This window comes from Urocitellus parryii, chromosome 4, assembly GCF_045843805.1.
Source record: "Urocitellus parryii isolate mUroPar1 chromosome 4, mUroPar1.hap1, whole genome shotgun sequence".
In the NCBI taxonomy this organism is placed as follows: Eukaryota; Metazoa; Chordata; class Mammalia; order Rodentia; family Sciuridae; genus Urocitellus; species Urocitellus parryii.
Window position 1 is genome coordinate 43138151 of NC_135534.1, and position 22575 is coordinate 43160725.

General features: G+C 38.0%; 1 protein-coding gene across 4 annotated transcripts in view; it reads right to left on the bottom strand.

Annotated features, from left to right (window-relative positions):
• Positions 1 to 22575, bottom strand: part of Nell1 (neural EGFL like 1) — an 826302-nt gene that overhangs the window by 572969 nt on the left and 230758 nt on the right. For all 4 annotated transcript variants that reach the window (XM_077797508.1, XM_077797507.1, XM_077797506.1 and 1 more), the window contains 2 exons: positions 21475 to 21548; positions 5225 to 5324 (listed from right to left, as the gene is read on the bottom strand). In XM_077797508.1, coding sequence (XP_077653634.1) covers positions 5225 to 5324; positions 21475 to 21548 — 174 coding nt within the window. The remainder of the gene's footprint in view (positions 1 to 5224; positions 5325 to 21474; positions 21549 to 22575) is intronic.

The window sequence follows — 22575 nt, forward strand, 5'->3', positions numbered from 1 at the left end:
TCCTGCCCATGACATATTCCCCAACAGGTCAGGCAGTGCACCTTTGAGATGATGTTCCTGAACATTCAGAAAATAAACTCCAGATTCTTCTACCCTAAACTGAATCTCAGAAAGTCAATAGCTCTTCCTCCACTACCACTCACCCAAACTCATAATCCACAGAAAGCACAACGGCATACTGAAAATAGCACATTCATGTGCCTCCAAGGTTTGAGTCAGCTCCACCCACAGATGAATCAGGAAGGATGTGGCTGGGAGATCCTTTATGAGATCTGGATCCCTACTCAACTCCAAACCAAAACACATGCAAAGGAGAAACCTGAGCCCTGAAGGATGAGATCAGTCCTTTCCACCTTAGAATGCAATTGGTTTCTTCCATAGTAGTCAACATTTAAGGGTATTTTTTTCCAAGGTTGTCTAACCTTAGTTTCAGGTCTCTCTGGAACAATCTGCCTCATTCTGGGGACTTCTAGACCCTCATTCATTGGAGCACTTTCAGGGCCACTGAATTCATGAACTCCCTGACACAGTACTAGAAATGCCCTCTGCTCCTAGCCTCAGCCCTGTCTTCCTAGATTATATTAGTTCATGGTCACTAGGGTGTCATGTATCACTATGCAGAGGACCTGGCCCATCTACCAACGGCCAGTTCCTCTATTTGCACATGAGCTTATATTCTCATTCTGTGCCTCTTAGTTTATATTCTCACCAAGAACCTTTCCAGGTCTCCTTTCAATTCAAATATCCTGGAATCCTCTCTCTCAAACCATTTCATTCTGAATTCACCTAAAACAACAAGGAAGACCAGGAGGAAATCATGTGATGCCATGCCAAGACTCGTTGGGAGGATTTAATTGAAGAGCATAAAATCTTAAATAGTACAAATAATCTCAACTAATTTCAGCCCAGGCCAGATGACAAGGCAAGTGAGCATGAATTAAAATTACAGATAAACACATTTGGAACAGATGTTGGGAAGAACTTTTCCCCCAACACTGGAAGACATTAACATGCAGCAAAACCCTCCAAAGTCATTGGCAACACTGAAGATACAATTAGAGCAGATTATGAGGGAAATAAAACCCTGAGGAGAGTGTCAAGAATTTGGGGATGAGTCAAATGATTGCTGTGTTTTCCTGGAGCGGGCATGTGAATACATGGTCAAGAATGTTGACTTTTTTTTTTTTCTTCAGCCTTTAACAGAAAGCAACAGAAATTCATGAGTAATCTTTTTCTGCTGAGTTTACATTCAGGCCTTTATTATTTATTTCCAGGAAGGAGAATAGATGTCACTTCAGTGTGCACCCCTCCCACACCCACAATGGTCTCACACTTCAAGCCAGCAGGCTTCTGCTAGGAGGATTACCTCAAGATAATGAAGAGGGTCAACAAATTTTGTGCTGTCAATAAAAACCATTCTGAGGCATCAGAGGAAGGCTGCAGCAGTGATTAGCACTGTTCTGGGTGACACTGCTGATAACTGAGACCTTGAGCCCCAAGGTGGCCTCCCCTGCTAGAGTCTATCATCTTTATTCCTTTTGCATATGTCTTGCCAAACTGTTGTATATCCTTTTCCTAAGGTCATTTTGGCTGCACCAATAACCCAATGGATTTAGTTATCTATTCAACTGCTAACCTTCATCTTTCTCTAATGAGAGGGGGAATGAGTTATTGCATTTGGCATGACTCAAGATTTGGAGAGGCAAGGTGTCTGAGCCCCTAATCTGTACACACCTTCTGTTGAGACACTGAGCACTGTTTACCACAAGGTCTTAAGTTTAATTTGCACAAAGAGAAAAACTCAGTGTAAAACTACAGTCTGCACATTTTATTTTTAGCATTCAATGGGAGGGAGGAATGCAGTAAAATATATAAGAAAATGTACATCACTAAGTCAAAAAAAATAATTACACAATTAAACTAATAAGTTATAACTTGGCGAAAGGAGTCGAAACTCAGTGAAATGGGCTTTAACATCATCTCATCTGCAAAACAGAGAAGACTATCATTGTTCAAAGTCATTGGCATGAAAATAACAAACAAATTCTACATGACAGGAAGATATTTTCACCTCTACCCTTCTCCTACATTTAGAGAATCAATTTATAAAATTGTGTTATCCTGTTCTAAAGTTGGAAGTCCTTACAGATAACATATTGTCAACCAACTGAGATTGAGGATAAAAACCACTCTTAGGCAGTTTCCTCAAATGTCCAATCTGAGCTTCCCCAGGTGAGGTGGCTTATATGAGTCCTAATGAGAATGAACCGTGGAAAATTTCAAATTCCACAAGCAGACATGAAAAAGATTTTCAACTTAGATTTCTAAGGAAGGATACTCTCAAGGGATAATTTCCCTTAGAGTAATGATCTGACACTCACAGTGAGACAGAGAGAGATGATAAATATGCTAATTGAAGGGCCTTTGGTGCAAGTATTGAAAGGTCACAGCCACTTTGGTTTCTGTAGTCAATAGCATCAGGGTGGCAGAAGCCGTACGGCTGTGTCACACCACAGTGCTCATCCCTGAAATATGCTTTTCATCTCATCAGACTTCCAACTAGAAGCTTCTTTGTTTTTCGGTGGACAATATGCATCCACAAAGCAAATACTGTGGCCTTTCCAATTGCAGGACAAACATTACTTCACATAGAAGTTGGGTGTTTCTCATCTTTTCACCACTTTCTGTTTTGTTTGTGGTTGGGGGGGGGGAAGAGGAAAGATAAGAAAAACTGAGTAATTTTCCTTAGAAGAGATGCCTGGGCTTTCCAAGTCTTGTTGAAATAGAAATTGTCCAGCCCACTTCCCTTCCTCTAAGAGTCCACTCAGAAAACACAAACATAGAGGTAAAGGGGCCGGGGCAACAAGAAGGGAAAAGTATTTCTCACAAAATTATGTAAAGATGCTCTTGGGAAATAAATTGGAATTAAGAGAAATGGAGTAAACTTCATACAGACCATAATACAAGCCAATAGGATTTTGAGCTCATCGCTCATCTGGATATTTTTTAATCATTATTTAAACTGTATGTGTCTTTTGAAAAAGAGATACCCTACTGCCCAGATTGACATACCTTTCCTCTTCTCGCCACCTGATGCACACAGATCTGAGCATGTGGACAAGTGGGCAGGATGTTCTGGACTGTTCTCTGTTACGTGTCAACAGGAAAGGAGGAGTCAGTAATGGTAGGTGGTATTGAAAATGGCCTTAGTGGGGAAACATTGCTTCCTTCATGCCATTGTCTGAATTTTGAGATAGGAATAGTATAGAAGAAAGTGAAGACAACACATGGGCCCAAATGGCTTAGTTAATCCAACTTCCCAATGGAAGTCCCTCCCGGCCACATCTATTCTGAAGATATGTTCCTGTCAAAATGTAGACTTATCAGAGAGCACAAAGCAAACTCTCATACACAAATACCTCCAATCGAAACCATCTGTTTCCAAATGCAAGATGACCTAGTTGAAAAAGAGTCAGGAAGGAGAAAGTCCTCAATTTCACAGTGGCCCTGGCTAAGATCAAGTCCACGAAGTCTTGCTCGTGCCTCTCACTTTTCCCTAGCTGAGTCAGGTTTGGGAAAAGCCACCAGCTTGCTAGCAGTGGGAGCCCTGTATAAGCTTGCTTTTCAGTGAGATGTGACACCTCTCAGTATCTACTGGTAAAGAAAGGCATGCCTTCCAGAGAAACGCTAACAGAAGCAGTGGCACCTGCTCTATAGTAAATTGGGTCAGAGCAATGAAATCCATCCTGAATTTCTCTGGTCTAATCAATGACTCAGCTCTAATGAAACCATAAATCAGAAAGGATTTGCATGAACTGAGTCCCATTTGGCACCTCAACAAATCGCAAGTGATGGATTTTGCATTAAATTATAAGACCTACCTAACAACCTTATTGGTTACCAATAAATTCATCGCTCTGAAAATTCCACTCAAGTTTCAGGCGTTTCTAAGGCTTCCCAGCTGCCAATTTGCTTATAGTCATAAAAGTAGATAAATCAGGGCAGACACTTGAGAGCATGCTCAGCATGTCACTGATTCTAAGAGCCATTCTTGGCTATCATCATACAAAGATTTCCTAAGAATTTTTGCCAGGGCATAGTTCACTTGGGATTAGAGAGAGAAATCACAACCTAAGATGAAAACACATCATGGCAAAATATATATTTCAATATATCCAAAGATATTAGGGAGTAGTCAGCAAATTTGGGGCCACCACCCATTTTTGAAAATAAACTTTATTGGAACACAGCCACAACCATTCATTTGCCTTTGCTCCTGGCTGCTTTCATGCTATAGTAGCAGAGCTTAGTAGTTGTAATTCAGTTAAAATTTTGTGTCCCACATATATTTACTTTGAGAACCTTTAAAGAAAAATTTAGACAACCCCTGCACCAAAGAAAAGATGATAAAATATAAGACTACTTGAGCTAAACTGCTAGGTTACTGAGTCCTCCTTCCTGAACACTGGAAGCATCAAAGTTCAGCCAAAAAGAATCTAACTTGAGAGATAATTGAGAAAGTGAAAAATTTGGGGATAAGTATAGTTTCAAACTAACAGCTATGAGTCTAATGGGTTTTCTTTTTAAGATTTTGTATAACTGCTGAGGTTCTCCTAATGCATCAAATTCTGCCCCAGTGAACATTTCAGAGAGGAAGTGACACTTGAGCTGGAGTTCAAACAAATAGGAATACATGTGGGGATGAAGGGAATTCTAGGAAGAGGAAGCAAAAAAATGTTTGCCCAAGAATTAATTAGCAAGAATTAGCAAGAATTAATTATTTGAAGCTTTTTTTCTAAAAGGAAATAAAAGTAAAGTTGCACCTAAACATATTCCATGAATAAGAATTCACCATAAGTCATTTTTCTCGATCCCACTCATGAGAAAAATGTCACAATGATGATAATGGTTATTATCACAGGAACTATCATTAGCATTATTATACAAGCTATCGTTTATCGAACGTTTATCACATGCTGAGTATTATGCTGGATGTTTATGCATTATCCCATTTAATCTTCACAGCAGTCTTATGAGGTAGGTACTATTATTATCCTCATTTTGCAATTGAAGAGACTATGACTGAGAAAGGTAAATAGGATGTGCAAGTTTCTAAGCAGCAGAGCAGAGGTTAGGATCCATATTACCAATGCACTATTCACTGAACCCGCACGCAGCCACCCCAGCCCCACCTAAGCACAGCCCCCTCACCAAGCCCTCTTACCTCTACAGACACTGCAGCACTGATTCTCTGGAAGAATGTGATCCTTTTCTGAACAGTTCAAAGGAGGGCACATTTCTGTAATTTTTACTAAAACTCCACCCTAGAAGCCAAATAACAAAAAAACAAAAAAGATGTTCATAAGTTTAGCCAATGATACAAAGTATAATGCTCATTGTTAATAGCCTGCAGTGATAGCAACCTACAATAACTAATACCACTCCTAGGAACTTCATTAATTATGATAACATTGCAAATTACATTGATGAGACTCTTAGAAGAGAAGGCACATTTCCTTTTCAGTATGAAAAAAAAAAATCAATCTAATGTTTTTGAGTATCTACTTTAAAACAGAAGGATGTTGGGCTGGGGATGTGGCTCAAGCGGTAGAGCGCTCGCCTGGCATGCGTGCGACCTGGGTTCGATCCTCAGCACCACATACCAACAAAGATGTTGTGTCCGCCAAAAACTAAAAACTAAAAAATAGGGAGGAGGAAGACGCCCGGCGCCAAGCCAGACCAGAGGAGGAAGTCTAGCCCCACCCCGTGTGCTGGTCCGGAGGAAGCCCATCAACCCTTAAAACCCATCAAAGGGGGTGTGGCTTCCAGCACCGTTGTGCGGCTGATCCAGGTACCCGGTTTCCAACTCCCCCACCCTTAGCTGCGATAACTCAAAATATTTCCCACAAGCTTTTGGGGGTTGTAGCTATCAACGCAAAACAACAACTGTACAGGCACCTGGTTTCTACCTCAGAGACTAGAGTAGGGAAGATACAGGTGGAAGCTCATTTCCTTTCACACTGGCTATACCCACCACCCTGAATACAGAGGCTCAAGCTAGGAATAGACATTGCCACCTACTGGAAGCAAGGAAAACAGTGCTCTGAGACACTTTTTTTTTTCTCTTTTCTTTCTCTCTTCTCTCTTCCACATCTTCAACATATGTGAAACCAAGAACTGTGCATGAACAACCGAATTACCAAGTAATATGATATAGAGGAAATGCATATACGCCACCTTCCCCCCATTTTTTTTCTTTATTTCTATCTTACTTTCCTTTTCCTTCTCATTTCTCTTTTCTTCCTTGTTATTTTTTTTCTTCTTTTTCTTTCGTATTCTCTCTATCCCACTTTCAATCTCCTAACTTTTGCTATCTATACATAGGATAACTATCTGAATGCAGATAGGAGGTTGAATCTATAAATTCTTCCATAAATTACCAGTCTATTGGTTAGAATTCTCCAAAGGTGCTAAGTTAGTTTAACCTCATACCCTCACTCCTTTCCCTCCAAGTATAACATCCTTCGTCTGAAATTAAGTTTTCTACATGCCACCAGATATGGTACGCCTTTTATGAAACTAATGAATATATTCTTAAGTAATAATTAAAACCAATATCTATAGACTTAGACTCTAACTATAAATATATTAAGAATGAAAATTGGTGCTTAGATAATGTGCTGTTGATATTGGGAACTGTTAATATTGTCTTTCTCTGCAAAAGAGGGATTTTGGAGCTATACAAGAACAATACAAATATATAAGGGGAAAAACATTAACACAACAGTTTCACAAAACTAGAAAGAATCATGAGCAGTATGAAAAGACAAGGAAAGAAAGGACCACAAACAATACAGGTCAATTCAACAATAGATGAGGTAATATCTGCAGCTGATGGAATGTCAGACAAAGAGTTCAGAAAATACATGCTTCAGATGATCTGGAGTCTCAAGGAAGACATTATACAGCAAATTCAGACAATGAAAAATCACTTTGACAATGAATTACATAAACAAATCCAAGAAGCAAAAGATCAACTCTATAGGGAGATAGAGGATATAAAAAACAAACAAACAGAAATCCTGGAAATGCAGGAAACAATAAACCAAATTAAAAACTCAAACGAGAGTATTACCAGCAGAGTAGAACACTTAGAAGATAGAACTTCAGACAACGAAGACAAAGGTTTTTCAACTTGAAAAGAACATAGACAGCTCAGTGAGAATGTTAAGAAATCATGAGCAGAACATCCAAGAATTATGGGATAACATCAAGAAACCAAACCTAAGAGTTATTGGGATACAAGAGGGTACAGAGGTCCAAACCAAGGGAATGAGCAATCTATTCAATGAAATAATACTAGAAAACTTCCAGACTTAAAGAATGAAAAAGAAATCCAAATACTAGAAGCCTACAGGACACCGAATGTACAAAATCATAAGAGATCCACACCAAGACATATAATAATGAAGATGCCCAACATAAAGAATAAGGAGAGAATCTTAAAAGCCACAAGAGAGAGGAAGCAGATTACATTTAGGGGTAAACCAATCAGGATAACTGCTGATCTTTCAACACAGACTCTGAAAGCTAGAAGATCCTGGAACAACATATTTCAAACGCTGAAAGAAAAAGGGTTCCAACCAAGAATCATGTATCCAGTGAAATTAAGCTTCAGGATTGAAGATGAAATAAAAATCTTCCACGATAAACAAAAGTTAAAGAAAACCAGTTCTTCGAAACATCCTTGGCAAAACATTACATGAAGAGGAAATGAAAAATAACAATGAAAAGCAACATTGGGAGGTAGTACAGTAAAGGAAAAACTAAGCATAGAGGAAAAACAAATCATATTAAACAACATACATAATCAAATATGGCTGGAAATACAAACCATATCTCAATAGTAACCCTAAATGTTAATGGCTTAAATGCACCAATCAAAAGACATAGGCTAGTAGAATGGATTAAAAAAAAAAAAAGATCCAACAATATGCTGCCTACAGGAGACTCATCTGATAGAAAAAGACATACACAGATGAAGGTGAAAGGTTGGGAAAAATCATATCACTCATACGGACCACGGAAGCAGGCAGGGGTGTCCATACTTGTATCAAATAAAATAGACTTCAAGCCAAAGTTAATCAAAAGGGATAAACAAGGACACTACATACTGCTCAAGGGAACCATACACCAACAAGACTTGACGATCATTAATATATATGCCCCAAACAATGGTGCAGCTATGTTCATCAAACAAACTCTTCTCAAGTTCAAGAGTCAAATAGACCACAACACAATAATCATGGGAGATTTTAATACACCTCTCTCACCACTGGACAGATCTTCTAAACAAAGGTTGAATAAAGAAACCATAGAGCTCAATAATACAATTAATAATTTAGACTTAATTGATATATACAGAATATACCACCCAACATCAACGGATACACTTTCTTCTCAGCAGCACATGGATCCTTCTCAAAAATAGACCATATATTATGTCACAGGGCAAATCTTAGCAACTACAAAGGAGTAGAGATACTATCGTGCATTTTATCTGATCATAATGGAATGAAATTGGAAATCAATAATAAAATGAGAAAGGAAAAATCCTACATCACATGGAGATTAAACAATATGCTACTGAATGAACAAAGGGTTACAGAAGACATCAAAGAGGAAATTAAAAAATTCTTAGAGGTAAATGAAAACTCAGACACAACATATCGAAATCTCTGGGACACTATGAAAGCAGTACTAAGAGGAAAATTCATTTCATGGAGTTCATTCCTTAAAAGAAGGAAAAGCCAACAAATAAATGACCTCACACTACATCTCGAAACCTGAGAAAAAGAAGAACAAATCAGCAGCAAATACAGTAGAAGGCAAGAAATAATTAAAATTAGAGCTGAAATCAATGAAATCGAAACAAAAGAAACAATCAAAAAAATTGACAAAACTAAAAGTTGGTTCTTTGAAAAAATAAATAAGATTGATAGACCACTAGCCACGCTAACAAAGAGAAGAAGAGAACCCAAATTACTAGCTTATGGGATAAAAAAAGGCAACATCACAACAGACAATTCAGAAATACAGAAGATAATTAGAAATTATTTTGAAACCCTATACTCTAATAAAATAGAAGATAGTGAAGGCATCGATAAATTCCTTAAGACATATGAACTATCCAGATTGAGTCAGGAAGATATAAACAACCTAAATAGACCAATATCAAGTGAGGAAATAGAAGAAGCCATCAAAAGACTACCAACCAAGAAAAGCCCAGGACCAGATGGATATACAGCAGAGTTTTATAAGAACTTTAAAGAAGAACTATTACCAATACTCCACAATCTATTTCAGGAGATAGAAAAAGAGGGAGAACGTCCAAATTCATTCTATGAGGCCAATATCACCCTGATTCCCAAACCAGATAAAGACACCTCAAAGAAAGAAAACTACAGACCAATATCCCTAATGAATTTAGATGCAAAAATCCTCAATAAAATTATGGCAAATCAGATACAAAAATATATCAAAAAGATCGTGCACCATGATCAAGTAGGATTCATCCCTGGGATGCAAGGCTGGTTCAATATATGGAAATCAATAAACGTTATTCACCACATCAACAGACTTAAAAATAAGAACCCTATGATCATCTCGATAGACGCAGAAAAAGCATTCGACAAAGTACAGCATCCCTTTATGTTCAAAACACTATAAAAACTAGGGATAACAGGAACTAACCTCAACATTGTAAAAGCAATCTATGCTAAGCCACAGGCTAGCATCATTCTAAATGGAGAAAAACTGAAGGCATTCCCTCTAAAATCTGGAACAAGACAGGGATGCCCTCTCTCACCATTTCTATTCAATATAGTTCTCAAAATACTGGCCAGAGCAATTAGACAGACAAAAGAAATTAAAGGCATAAAAATAGGAAAAGAAGAACTTAAATTATAGCTATTTGCGGATGATATGATCCTATACCTTGAAGACACAAAAAGGTCTACAAAGAAACTACTAGAGCTAATAAATGAATTCAGCAAAGTGGCAGGATATAAAATCAACACGCATAAATCAAAGGCATTCCTGTATATCAGCGACAAATCTTCTGAACTGGAAGTGAGGAAAACCACCCCATTCACAATATCCAAAAAAAAAAAATACTTGGGAATCAACCTAACAAAAAAGGTGAAAGATTTATACAATGAAAACTACAGATCCCTAAAGAGAGAAATAGAAGAAGATCTTAGAAGATGGAAAAATATACCCTGTTCATGGATAGGCACAACTAACATCATCAAAATGGCGATTTTACCAAAAGTTCTCTATAGGTTCAATGCAATGCCAATCAAAATCCCAACAGCCTTTCTTGTAGAAATAGATAAAGCAATCATGAAATTCATATGGAAAAATAAAAGACCTAGAATAGCAAAAGCAATTCTAAGCAGGAAGTGTGAATCAGGAGGTATAGTGATACCAGATTTCAAACTGTACTACAGAGCAATAATAACAAAAACAGCATGGTACTGGTACCAAAACAGGCAGGTGGACCAGTGGTATAGAATAGAGGACACAGAAACCAATCTACAAAATTACAACTATCTTATATTCGATAAAGGGGCTAAAAGCATGCAGTGGAGGAAGGATAGCATCTTCAACAAATGGTGCTGGGAAAACTGGAAATCCATTTGCAACAAAATGAAACTGAATCCCTTTCTCTCGCCATGCACAAAAGTTAACTCAAAATGGATCAAGGAGCTTGATATCAAATCAGAGACACTGCGTCAGAAGAAAAAGTTGGCTCCGATCTACATATTGTGGGGTCAGGCTCCAAATTCTTTAATAGGACACCCATAGCACAAGAGTTAAAAACAAGAATCAACAAATGGGACTTACTCAAACTAAAAAGTTTTTTCTCAGCAAGAGAAACAATAAGAGAGGTAAATAGGGAGCCAACATCCTGGGAACAAATCTTTACTCCTCACACTTTAGATAGAGCCCTAATATCCAGAGTATACAAAGAACTCAAAAAATTAAGCAATAAGATAACAAATAACCCAATCAACAAATGGGCCAAAGACCTGACAGACACTTCTCAGAGGAGGATATACAATCAATCAACAAGTACATGAAAAAATGCTCACCATCTCTAGCAGTCAGAGAAATGCAAATCAAAACCACCCTAAGATACCATCTCACTCCTGTAAGATTGGCAGCCATTATGAAGTCAAACAACAACAAATGCTGGCGAGGTTGTGGGGAAAAGGGTACACTTGTACATTGCTGGTGGGACTGCAAATTGGTGCGGCCAATTTGGAAAGCAGTATGGAGATTCCTTGGAAAGCTGGGAATGGAACCACCATTTGACCCAGCTATTGCCCTTCTCGGACTATTCCCTGAAGTCCTTAAAAGAGCGTACTATAGGGATACTGCTACATCGATGTTCATAGCAGCACAATTCACAATAGCTAGACTGTATCACCAACTTAGATGCCCTTCAATAGATGAATGGATTAAAAAATGTGGCATTTATACACAATGGAGTATTACTCAGCACTAAAAAATGATAAAATCATGGAATTTGCAGGGAAATGGATGGCATTAGAGCAGATTATGCTAAGTGAAGCTATCCAATCCCTAAAAAACAAATGCCAAATGTCTTCTTTGATATAAGGAGAGCAACTAAAAACAGAGCAGGGAGGAAGAGCATGAGAAAAAGATTAACATTAAACAGGGACGAGAGGTGGTAGGGAAAGGGAAAGAGAAGGGAAATTGCATGGAAATGGAAGGTGACCCTCATTGTTATACAAAATTACATATAAGAGGATGTGAGGGGAAAGGGGAAAAAATTAAGGGAGAGAAATGAATTACAGTAGAAGGGGTAGAGAGAGAAGATGGGAGGGGAGGGGAGGGGGGATAGTAGAGGATAGGAAAGGTAGCAGAATACAACAGTCACTAGTATGGCAATATGTAAAAACGTGGATGTGTAACCGATGTGATTCTGCAATCTGTATACGGGGTAAAAATGGGAGTTCATAACCCACTTGAATCAAATGTATGAAATATGATATGTCAAGAGCTTTGTAATGTTTTGAACAACCAATTTAAAAAAAGAAGTTCACACAATTAAAATACTCATGTTTTCATTTTCCTACAAATCCTGCAAAGCGTCACAGGTCCCAAATCACTTGCCTGTTTGTATTCCTGAATTAGGGGTGATTATAGCAGGGGATGAGTGACATAAATAATGATAATCTTAGTTTTTAAAATAGGGAAACCAAGAGGCATGCAATAATTGTATTATTCCTACTCTTTCTTTGGGGTAATTCAGACATAATTTAAGCGATAATTCTCATAATAATCTGCAAAATCCCTGACACTGTGCATAGGTGGTGTGGTAAATCCAGATTTTTTTTCAATAGAGTATAATCAGAATTCAGAGTGAAAAATCTGAACTCCATGTAAAATTATACTGTTATTCAAATATGATGGCTAAAATGTCTGTCTACAAAAGAAGTCCAATACCAACATTAATCTCAGGTATTACAATATCTCAGGTATTACAAAGTGCTTTTATGTATTTACCAGTAAAACATTAATTTCTCACTGAATATTATAGAATTAAAAGTATTATATTCCTGTATTACTTCCCACAGTTAATTTAAGCTTTTTCAGTAATCCTATCTTGTGTAATAAGTGATAATTCCTTACTTCAGGGAGAGGGACTAACTTGAGTTTCACTGAATCTATAGAGTCATCCATACTTCAAGAGATCATTTCTCCTAAAATCAAATTCCTTAGTCCTAATGTTAGGATCAGATTTCCATTTCGATCAAAATTAAATAAAAAAAAACAAGCAACCAAGAAATGTTTTGTTATCAATATACTTCATTCACATAGATTTAATTTTTAAAATGAGAGATTTGTTACTCTTTTACTTAGAACAGAACTGCATTAAAGTATAATATGTTGAAAAGGTGAATTTCATATGTTCATGACAATTCTGGTTTAGTCACCCTGTTAGAACTCTGATGGAGATTCATTAATATTCTTTACTTGGAGCTGAAAATGGAAACTTTTGAATATACATACGTTGGTAAATTTCATGTAACATTAAATTTCACATTAGCAATGAAAAAAATAAAATAAAATAAAAACTAAAAAATATTAAAATTCTCTCTCTCTCTTTAAAAAAACAGGAGGATGCTAACAGTGATATGGTGATATATTTTTAATAATTGATTCGAGTGGAGAAGGTCTAATTTGTGAGGTTTATTGATCTCTATGGTGTAAATATTCTAATGATGGTTGATTTTGAGCTACCAACCCAGTATCATTGAAAAGAGAGGTGGGGAATTATATACAGTGAGCATAAGAGAGTCAGTTCCATCATTCTGCTGGGTAACAGGCATTGTGAACCTCAAAATAAATAAGACATCTTCCTTGTTCTTGGTGAGCTCACAGTTTGGGTGGAAGGAAATAAAAATGACTTCAACTAAAAACCATAATATAGCAGAGTAAGTTCCAAAAACATGGGCTTTGATAAAGGCATTCTAATGAGTCATAGGAAAACAATTAATTTTGTCAGATGGGAAAAAATTATGAAGATGCCACATTTCAGGAAACTTAAATAATGAAATAAAAGAAAAAGAAACCTTGCTAGCAGAGGAAATAGACAAGAACTGAGCTATGCAGGTATTGTGGTACTGAAAAAGCATCCGTTAGATGAGCACCAGCTTTCCCCTAGATGTAAGTAAAATTACATACGATAAAGTGTTAAATATTCAGTAGTTGAACCTTTATAACCAAACCTCAACTAAGGCCCTCTTCATTGGCATCACTCACATCTGTGTTGAGTTTCATGCTGAATTTTAAAAATTGGCCCATTAATTACTCTTTAAAAAGATGGAAGAGGACCTCGCTATATCTAAAACATTTAATTTTTCTCTCCCATTCTTACATTCACGTTTAAGACAACCAAGAAGCAAGCTCCAGAAGGGGAGTCTCATGTAAAGCCAAAAGTCAGATCCAAACACAGGTGGAAGAACAGGGTGCAGCTGGAAAAGACTTTTCATTCTAGTATCTCCCTGCTTCTCCTCCTTTAAGGTTGGCAAGAACTCTCACTGTTATCAGGCATACCCGTTCTTAAATATGAGCATAGGTATAATATTAAATGTCACATGTAAATCTCCACTGCTCATCTTTTGCATAAATTATCTGTACCATAGTTTCCTCACCTCATAATTTTCCACCCAGACAGTATAGCATTCTTTGTCCTGTTTTTCTTTAATTCTGCTCTTTATTTCCTAACCTCTTACTTTTTAAAATTCCAAATATAATATGAGTCTATACTGCTTTTACAAAACAAAACAACACTGAAAAGGCTACAAAAAAAACCATTTTTAAAAAAAAAAGTCACTCACAAAAGGTTCTTTTTACAAAGGGGGCTTGCTTTGACTGCTGATTAAATCAGTCAATAATTCTAATCAACCTCTAACGTAGTTAATGAGTAAGATCATAATTCCAAATGTTTAGAGAAAAACCTTTGTGCCTGAATTTAAAATATGAACTGTGATTATTGTTGCATAAGTGCCAATAAACCCATTTAGTCCATCTACATAATTAGACACAAAGCTTTTTAACTTTATTTTGAAAACTATCTCCAATGAGAGTAATTTATGATTAACATTTTTAAATCATCCTGATTATGGTATGTTATTTTATGGTCTCTGCATTGAGTTCTGGATTTAGTGGGAAAATACCATTCTTGTTTAGTGGGAAAATACCATTCTTGTAATACTCTCATTTAAGAGTTACAATCTCCATGTCATTGGTCAAATAAAAGCAATTTTAAGTTCCATACTAATCATTGTGCTAAACTTGAATCTCTAATAACACTCTCAATTCACAAAATATTGCTAGGCTAAAGAGATGTTGCAAAAATAGCAATACTGAGAAATATTAAGTTTATTCATTTTAACTTAAAAAAACAATACATTAACTTCTGGAAATACTTGGGGAAAATATTTGACACCAAAGGATTTTCCTCTTATGGCTGAAGACTTAAAAAAAATGGAAATGGATGGATCTTCAGGTTGTATTTTATCAACTGGGGATCTCCATTTGAATCTCAGAACACAGAAATTTATTTGACATATTGTTTCCTCTAATGTCTCTAGGATAGTACTTATATAGTACAATTTCAGATGTATAGGAAAAAAAGTTAATTCATTACACACAATAGATGCTATTATGATTTGGATCTGAAATGCCACCCCCCCTTGCCAAAAAGCTAATCTATTAGGCAATGCAACATTATTCAGAGGTTTAAAAAAATTGTATTATGAGAGCTCTGACGGCATCAGTGGATTAATCCATTTGCTGGATTAATCATTTGAATAAACTACTGGATGGTAACTGTAGGTAGGTAAGGCATGGCTGGAGGAAGTAGGTCACCAGGAGAGTGGTCTTGGGAATGGCATCTCTCCCTTGCCTCATCCTGTCTCTCCCTCTCTGCTTTCCAGTTTCTTTGTTCCACCACACCCTTTCACCAAGATGTTCTGCCTCATGTCAAACCAAAGCAATGGATTTGGACAACCCTAGACTGAACTTCTGTAACTTTGAGCCCAAAATAAACTTTTCCTCTTCTAAGTTGTTCTTGTCAGATATTTTTGTCACAGCAACAAAAAACTGACTAACACAGATGCCATAGAGCATTGGGGCTTAAATCTTTAGAGAGGCTGTCTGCTAGAGATCAGAAGACTTCTTATCCTATACCTAGTCCCCTCTCTCCACATCCATTAAGTGTGTCCCAGTGCGCTTCTTTGTGCTTTTATAAATGCTACACTTGATCAAGAGAATCATTGGGCCCCAACCTAACCAATTTGGATTCTTAGATTGAAAAGTAATCAATCTTCCTGAATCTACCCCTCTAAAATTCAGATGTGAAAAATATTTCCAAATAAGTCTAACAGCATCAGGAGTGGCAACAGGGAGGCAAAGAGAAGAAACCATGGAGCCAGACCACAAAGGTCTTGCACCCAGCTAGCTCACTCATCAGCCACGTGGCCTTGTTCTTCTGTGCCCTAATTTGCAATTCTATATAGTATCTACCTCTCAGGGTTAGTATGAGGCTTGAGTAGAATAATATGTTTAAAATGCTTTAAACAGTCTCTAGAAAAGTGAAGTTAGCCCATCCCAAATAAACAAATGCCGAATGTTTTCTCTGATATAAGGTGACTGACTCATAATAGGGTAGGGAGGAGGAGCATGGGAGGAATAGACAAACTCTAGATAGGGCAGAGGGATGGAAGGGGTAGGGAGAGGGCAGGGGTTTAGCAATGATGGTGGAATATGATAGACCTCACTATCCAAAGTACATGTATGAAGACATGAATTGATGTGAACATATTTCATATACAGAGATCTGGAAAATTGTGCTCTATATGTGTAATAAGAATTGTAATGCATTCTGCTGTCATGTATTTTAAAAAAAATAAAATCAATTAAAAAGAAAATAGTAAGTGCTCAAGAAAATGTTAAATAATACTGTCAAATGCCCTCCTCTCTGCACAAAGTAACCATTTCGTAAATAACTGCTGAAAGGCAATGAATAAAAAACATGATGCCTTTTTTTAAAGAGGATAAAATTATTCATGTGAATTCACACACATGCACGCATGCATGCACACACCAGTTGTGCAAAGAGAATAGCCTGTCTGCTCAACTTCTTTCTAAATTGTAAAAAAAAAAAAAAAAAAAACACCGAACATACTAAAGATGAAATGAAGTATATATGGCATCCACCATGTGCCAGTAACAGTGGTAAGTACTGCGCAGATGAGTTGGCATTTAAATTCATTTAGATCAATGTATCTTTCCCAGGTCCCAAATATGTCTGCCTTGATCCTCTCTGATGATAACAGAGATCAAGTCATAATAGTGACCCTAGCTAGAGTGACTCACTGCCTCCACCCAATATGTAAAAGGGGCTTCTAGTTATAAATGATGGATCCATGGCTGGTGCTGGCATCATTAGCAGAAGGGGAAACTATCTTTCATCATTTGAGCTTTCCCTAGGTAAAAGAGAAAAGCAAGGGTTTTAGAATCTAAATCCATTTCCTTCCCCTAGAAGTGAAACAATTTACAGAGCACAGGACATCTGTCTTATATTCAAGTAGGACACACATAGTCATGTAAAATAATAAAAATAGCTCTCATTTATTGAGGACTTACTTTGTGCCAAGCATTGCATTAAATTATTCACATACTTTGTCTTCTTTAATCCAAACAACGTCCCAATGTGGTAATGGGCTTGTGCTAGTCCTAGGTAAATAATCACCCCCTCCTATCCCACCACACTCCAAGGACTGGGAATTTTCTTGTTGATGGAGAGATCACAAAGCCCTCATGGTCACACCATTCCTGCTTCTGCCACAGGTTAAGGAGCCCCTATAACCAGCACTTATGGACACGGAGAGACCACCACACCTAGGTATCCACCAAACTTCCTGCACCCATGGAGTCTCTGGCATTCCTACTGGCAGCTAAAAGAGGGGAATGAGAAATCCAATAGGGACATTCAAAGGGATTAACCCCTAAGGTAGATTCTGGCCAGTGAGAGACAGGATATGGCAAAAGGGCCCTTTCTCTTCAAACTCCTATAAAGAGCAAGATTTAAGCTCTTTTGTTAGAAAACTTCTGTTCAGTCTCTATATGCCTCATTCTCTTCAATCTTCAAAATACATTCCTTCCTTTTCTCTAGGGATCTGATGAGAAGAAAATGAAATAAAGTAGTTAAAAGCACTTGCAAAGAGGGTCTATTCTGAGACACAGTGGTTCTGTCAGCCTCTCTGGAGATGCCTCACAAAACCCACTGTGCTTTGTCTCAGGGCTGTGGCTTCTCTGTAATGCATGCTCTTATGTTTGCTCCCCTGCCTTTCCTTTATTACCTCCTTGGGTCTGTCCCTCTCTTTCGTTTCTAGAACTGTACCTCTCCTTCCCCATCACCACCAAAGATTAAATAAATAAAGCATCAACACAAAAGTCCATGCTTCAGATTCTACTATCCAACAACCTAGACTAGACATGTAGGCAGTGTTTCTATTCTGTCCAATTTTTCCAGGCTAACGTTGGACAAGAAAGGGATATCTGGTCAAAAGGCAATAGGGCAAACATTCCCTTATTGAAGATGACATCATTCACAATCCCCTAGGGTGGGTGGTTCTGCCTATAAAATTGTCTTAAGTTGTAGTGGGTATGAGGGATCAGGAGAGGGAAAACATGCAGGAGGATATAAGAACCTTCTTTTACCTAAATTAAGCATGTCCTACCAACCCAGTTCTTACTGGAACCCCTTGGTAGAAAAGAATGCAAGAAACTCTGAACTTCACTAATAACCAGGTCAAATTCCAGAATTTAAATCCAGGTTCATTTGAGTGCAGATTTTGACTTTTCAACCACAGTGTTACTTGCAAAAGTAAACAGATTCACTCTTATTCTCTGGAGGGCAAAAGCAACTTCACTGGGTAGAAGTAACTGAAACGTAGATTTTCACTCATTTAAAGGAATTTGCTGATCACTTAATGTTCTCTAGCCATGCAATGGTTACCTATTGGGTTGGTAACAGGGGTATTTTCAAATAGATAAACTGTATCACAAAGTCTTATTTTGATAGCTAGTGTCCAGTGATGCCTGTCTCCTAATGATGCCTCCTAGTATTCATGCTTTTGTATCATCCTTTGTGATGAATCTGGGCTCACCCTATATCAGCAAAAGAATATAGAGGAGGTGACAGTGCATAGTTCTCAAGCTTAGGTTATAAGAAACATTGGAATTTCTACATCAGATTTTTGAATGTTTTGTACTGGGGGAAGCCCTAAGCCACCAAGTAAGAAAACCTTGAGACCACTATGTTGTAAAGAAGCCCAAGGAACCACTTCTAGAGGCCTCAAAGAGAAAGAGAGAGACAATAGTCAGACATAGAGACAGAGACACAGAGAGAAATTTCTGTTCCATTCATCTTAGTTGATGTATTAGCCATATAAATAAAGAAACCATCTTGGACATGCAGCCATGTCAAGCCTTACAGGACTTTAGCTCCAGTAACATGTGAGATCCCCAAGTGAGAATCATCCAGCTCAGCCTGTTCAACCCATACAACCCTGAGAGATAATCAAATACTGCTCTTAGCCACCAAGTTTTAGGGAGTTGGTTATATAGCAATTGAAAGCCAAAATACCATCAAGCTCTACATGTCTAGAACTAGTTCCATTTTTTCTCCACTTGTTCTCAGCTTCAAAATAGTCCCATTTTTTTTTAGCTTTATTAATCATATGCCCACTCCCAACCCTTTAAATCTTCTATAAATGACTTAAGGACAGTAGAAATGATTGAAAGTGACTCATCACAGCAGAGATATGCCTGACAGACTGCTCCTTCCTTGACCATGGCTATGGACTCAGCAAAGTTCTGGGACTACCTAGTCTCTGCTTAGTCCCAAATCTGGTCTTCTGGCTTTTTAAGGATTATGTGAGTAGTCTCATTTCCTTCCAATAAAATCATAATTTTACCTATATTATTCAGAGAGGGTTTCTGCCAGTTGCAACCAAAAACAGTAAATGTTATTCCCTTTGGCCACGACAGGAATCTCGACATCTACTTGGTTCCTCCTCCCACTGCCACAAATCTAACTATTCATGGAGTCTTTTTAATTCTATTTCTGAACAGCTCAAATCTCATCTTTTCTATCACCTCTGGCCACTGCCTTAGGTCGGGGCCTTAGCATTTCTACAGTTGTTCAAATTCACCCAGTGCTCCCCACGATCCCCTCCACACAATCAAAATGAGCCTTGAAAATGCAAAGCTGTCATGGCACACCTGCATGCACCCCTTCAATGGACCTTCACCTGAGGATCAAGTTCAAAACTGGTATTCTCTGCTCTGTCTCTGTAGCTTCGTCTCTCTTCCCTCTCCCACATTTGACTTCACCAAGTCAAATTTTTTGTATTTCCCTAAATAATACCCAACTCTTGGCATTTGTAAATGCTATTCCTTTTTCCCGGAATGCGCCTTTACCTTCATCCACTTAGGAAACAATTACCCATAAAGACCAGTTACCACTTATCAGAAGCCCTGTTTGACCCTTTGATGTTGATTCAAGGGCTTCTAATCAATGCTAAACTGCCCAACAGCGTAAGACTAAATATCCCATACTATAACTTGGTTTACTTCTCTCTCCCTCATTTATGCCAAGATCTTCAGAGAACTATAAAGCCTCCCATTTAATCCCAATTCTTGCTCTCTGCCTGGATCACAGCAAGTGTTCTAAAAATATTTCATGAAATACTAAAAAAAGAAAAAAAAATTTGTTCACCACTATATCTCCATCTCTTGCAATAACACTTGACAAAAGGTATAGGCTCAATAAATATTCATTAAATAAATGAAGGGATAAGTGAATGAACAAAGTGAATTGAATCATCACAATGGAGAAAGATTTGTGAATAAGCAAAAATGTCAAACCACAGGACCTTTAATATTCTATTTCACAAGCCCCAAATGATCTAGCCCCAGCTACCCACATGGTTTCATTTCTTACTGCCCTCTCCTTACTCAGTCTATTTCAGCTCCTCTGGTATCCTTGTTCATCCCTGAAAGTGTCAAGTAAGCTCCCATCTCAAGCTGTTTGTACTTGTTTTCCCTTTCCCTGGAATTCTTCTCACTCACATAACTCTATGGCTGACTCCCATGCCTTATCCAGGGCTTGATTCTAAAATGACAACCTCAAAGAGGCCTTCCCAGACCACTCATCCCTACCCCAGACCTCTATCCTTTCAGCCTACTTCATGATTTTAGAATAGAATTTGTCCTTATATGGTATATTTGTTTATTCTCTTACTATCTAGCTCATTAGACTGCAAATAGTAGAATGATAGAACGTTTTCATTCACTGCTGTATTCCCCAAAACCCAGGATAATACTGGAATACAGAATTTATTTAATGCACATTTGTTGGACAATTACTGAATGAAGTCTATGGTTCTATACATCTTATTTCATAGGAGCAGGTGTACAGAAGACAAGGCATCTTCTAGCCATCATTAGCCACTGGGAGTAGAGCTGGCACTGTTACAGCTAGCATCATAGACCATTTCCTCTAACACCAACTGGAAACCCTCCCCCAGGGTTACCCAACTTCACTGTCTCATAGAAGCTGCTAACTCTCCACTCTCACATCTTTCCTAAGGCTTCCTCCCTGGTACCTGATCCACAGCTGACTGTAAGCTAATCACATACTAGTAGTGACTGGGCACCCCCATCCTTGACTCCAGCCCACTGCAGAGGGCTTTGTCCATCATGAACCCATCCAGGCCAATAAGCATGCTCAAGAACCTCATCGAAAGCCCACACACCTATCTCTTCACTCTCCAAAAGTGACAGGAACATAAGATTAAAACTTACTCGGCATTCCCTGCAGCTCTTGGTTAAAATCCGCTGGCCTTCTGCAAGAACTCTTCCTCCATAGATACATTTTGCTGTAATAAAACAGAAAAATGGGTCAGTTATTCATGCTGTGCAACAAAACGTCAGAGGTGTCTTCCAACTCATAGATTCCACAGAAACATAGATTCCCCGATTCTAAGCAATGCAGATCTCCTTGTCTAAAGCCAGACGTGGGAATAGGGTGGGGGATAACCTTTGAATTCCCCAGTCAGGGCTATCTTGATCACGTTCATCTTGCCTTCACACCAAGGACATATGATTATTTTATTGCAGCTGCCAAAGGAATAAAGAAATTAATTAATGTATTAAGGGGTTAGAACAAGGAAGAATTGGTTGCCATCAACAGAGTACAATTAGTAGTAATTTTGACTGTCACTCCAGCTATAAAATGAAAGGGGGTTCATCTATGTCCCATTCATCCGAAAACGGTAGCCACAATGGAGAAGGATGCCATTTATTTTTCCTTGTCATTATGGCAGGTAAGTGCTCTTAGCCTCTGTGTTTTTAAGACACTCAGAGACAACTGAGAAATCTAAGCCAAACTAGTAAATTGCTTTGTCAATGTGCTAGAGAGACTTCTGTAGAAAGGTGAGCCTAACAGGCTAACAAGGAGGGCAGCGGGTAAAAGTAGGCCTGTAGAAAATTTCAAAGAGGAGCATAAATGGAACTTCAATTTAGATTCCACTGGGACTCGGTCCTTAACTTGCTGACTCACTTTAAGCAAGTGCAAAACACATCAATTTGATATGACCCTAATGTGAGTCCACCAGTCTCTAGCCACTTCAACAGGAACCAGGAAGCAAAGGCCTGATTGCTCCCTCTCCTGCCCTGATGAGTGCCTCTCTGGCCCTAACTCTCAGGAGAAGCAGAAGTAAAGACATGCACAAGCAGTAAAAAAATATCTCTCCCACAAACTCACTGTCAATCTTATAAAACCACCTCATCTTAAAGGGTCTCCATTTCTATACCTGTTAAAAACAGGTTGATTACACGTGGTAATTTCCTACTTTAACTGTCTTCTGATTCTCGTGGAATGTTTAAGTATGTAGATCCTCTATA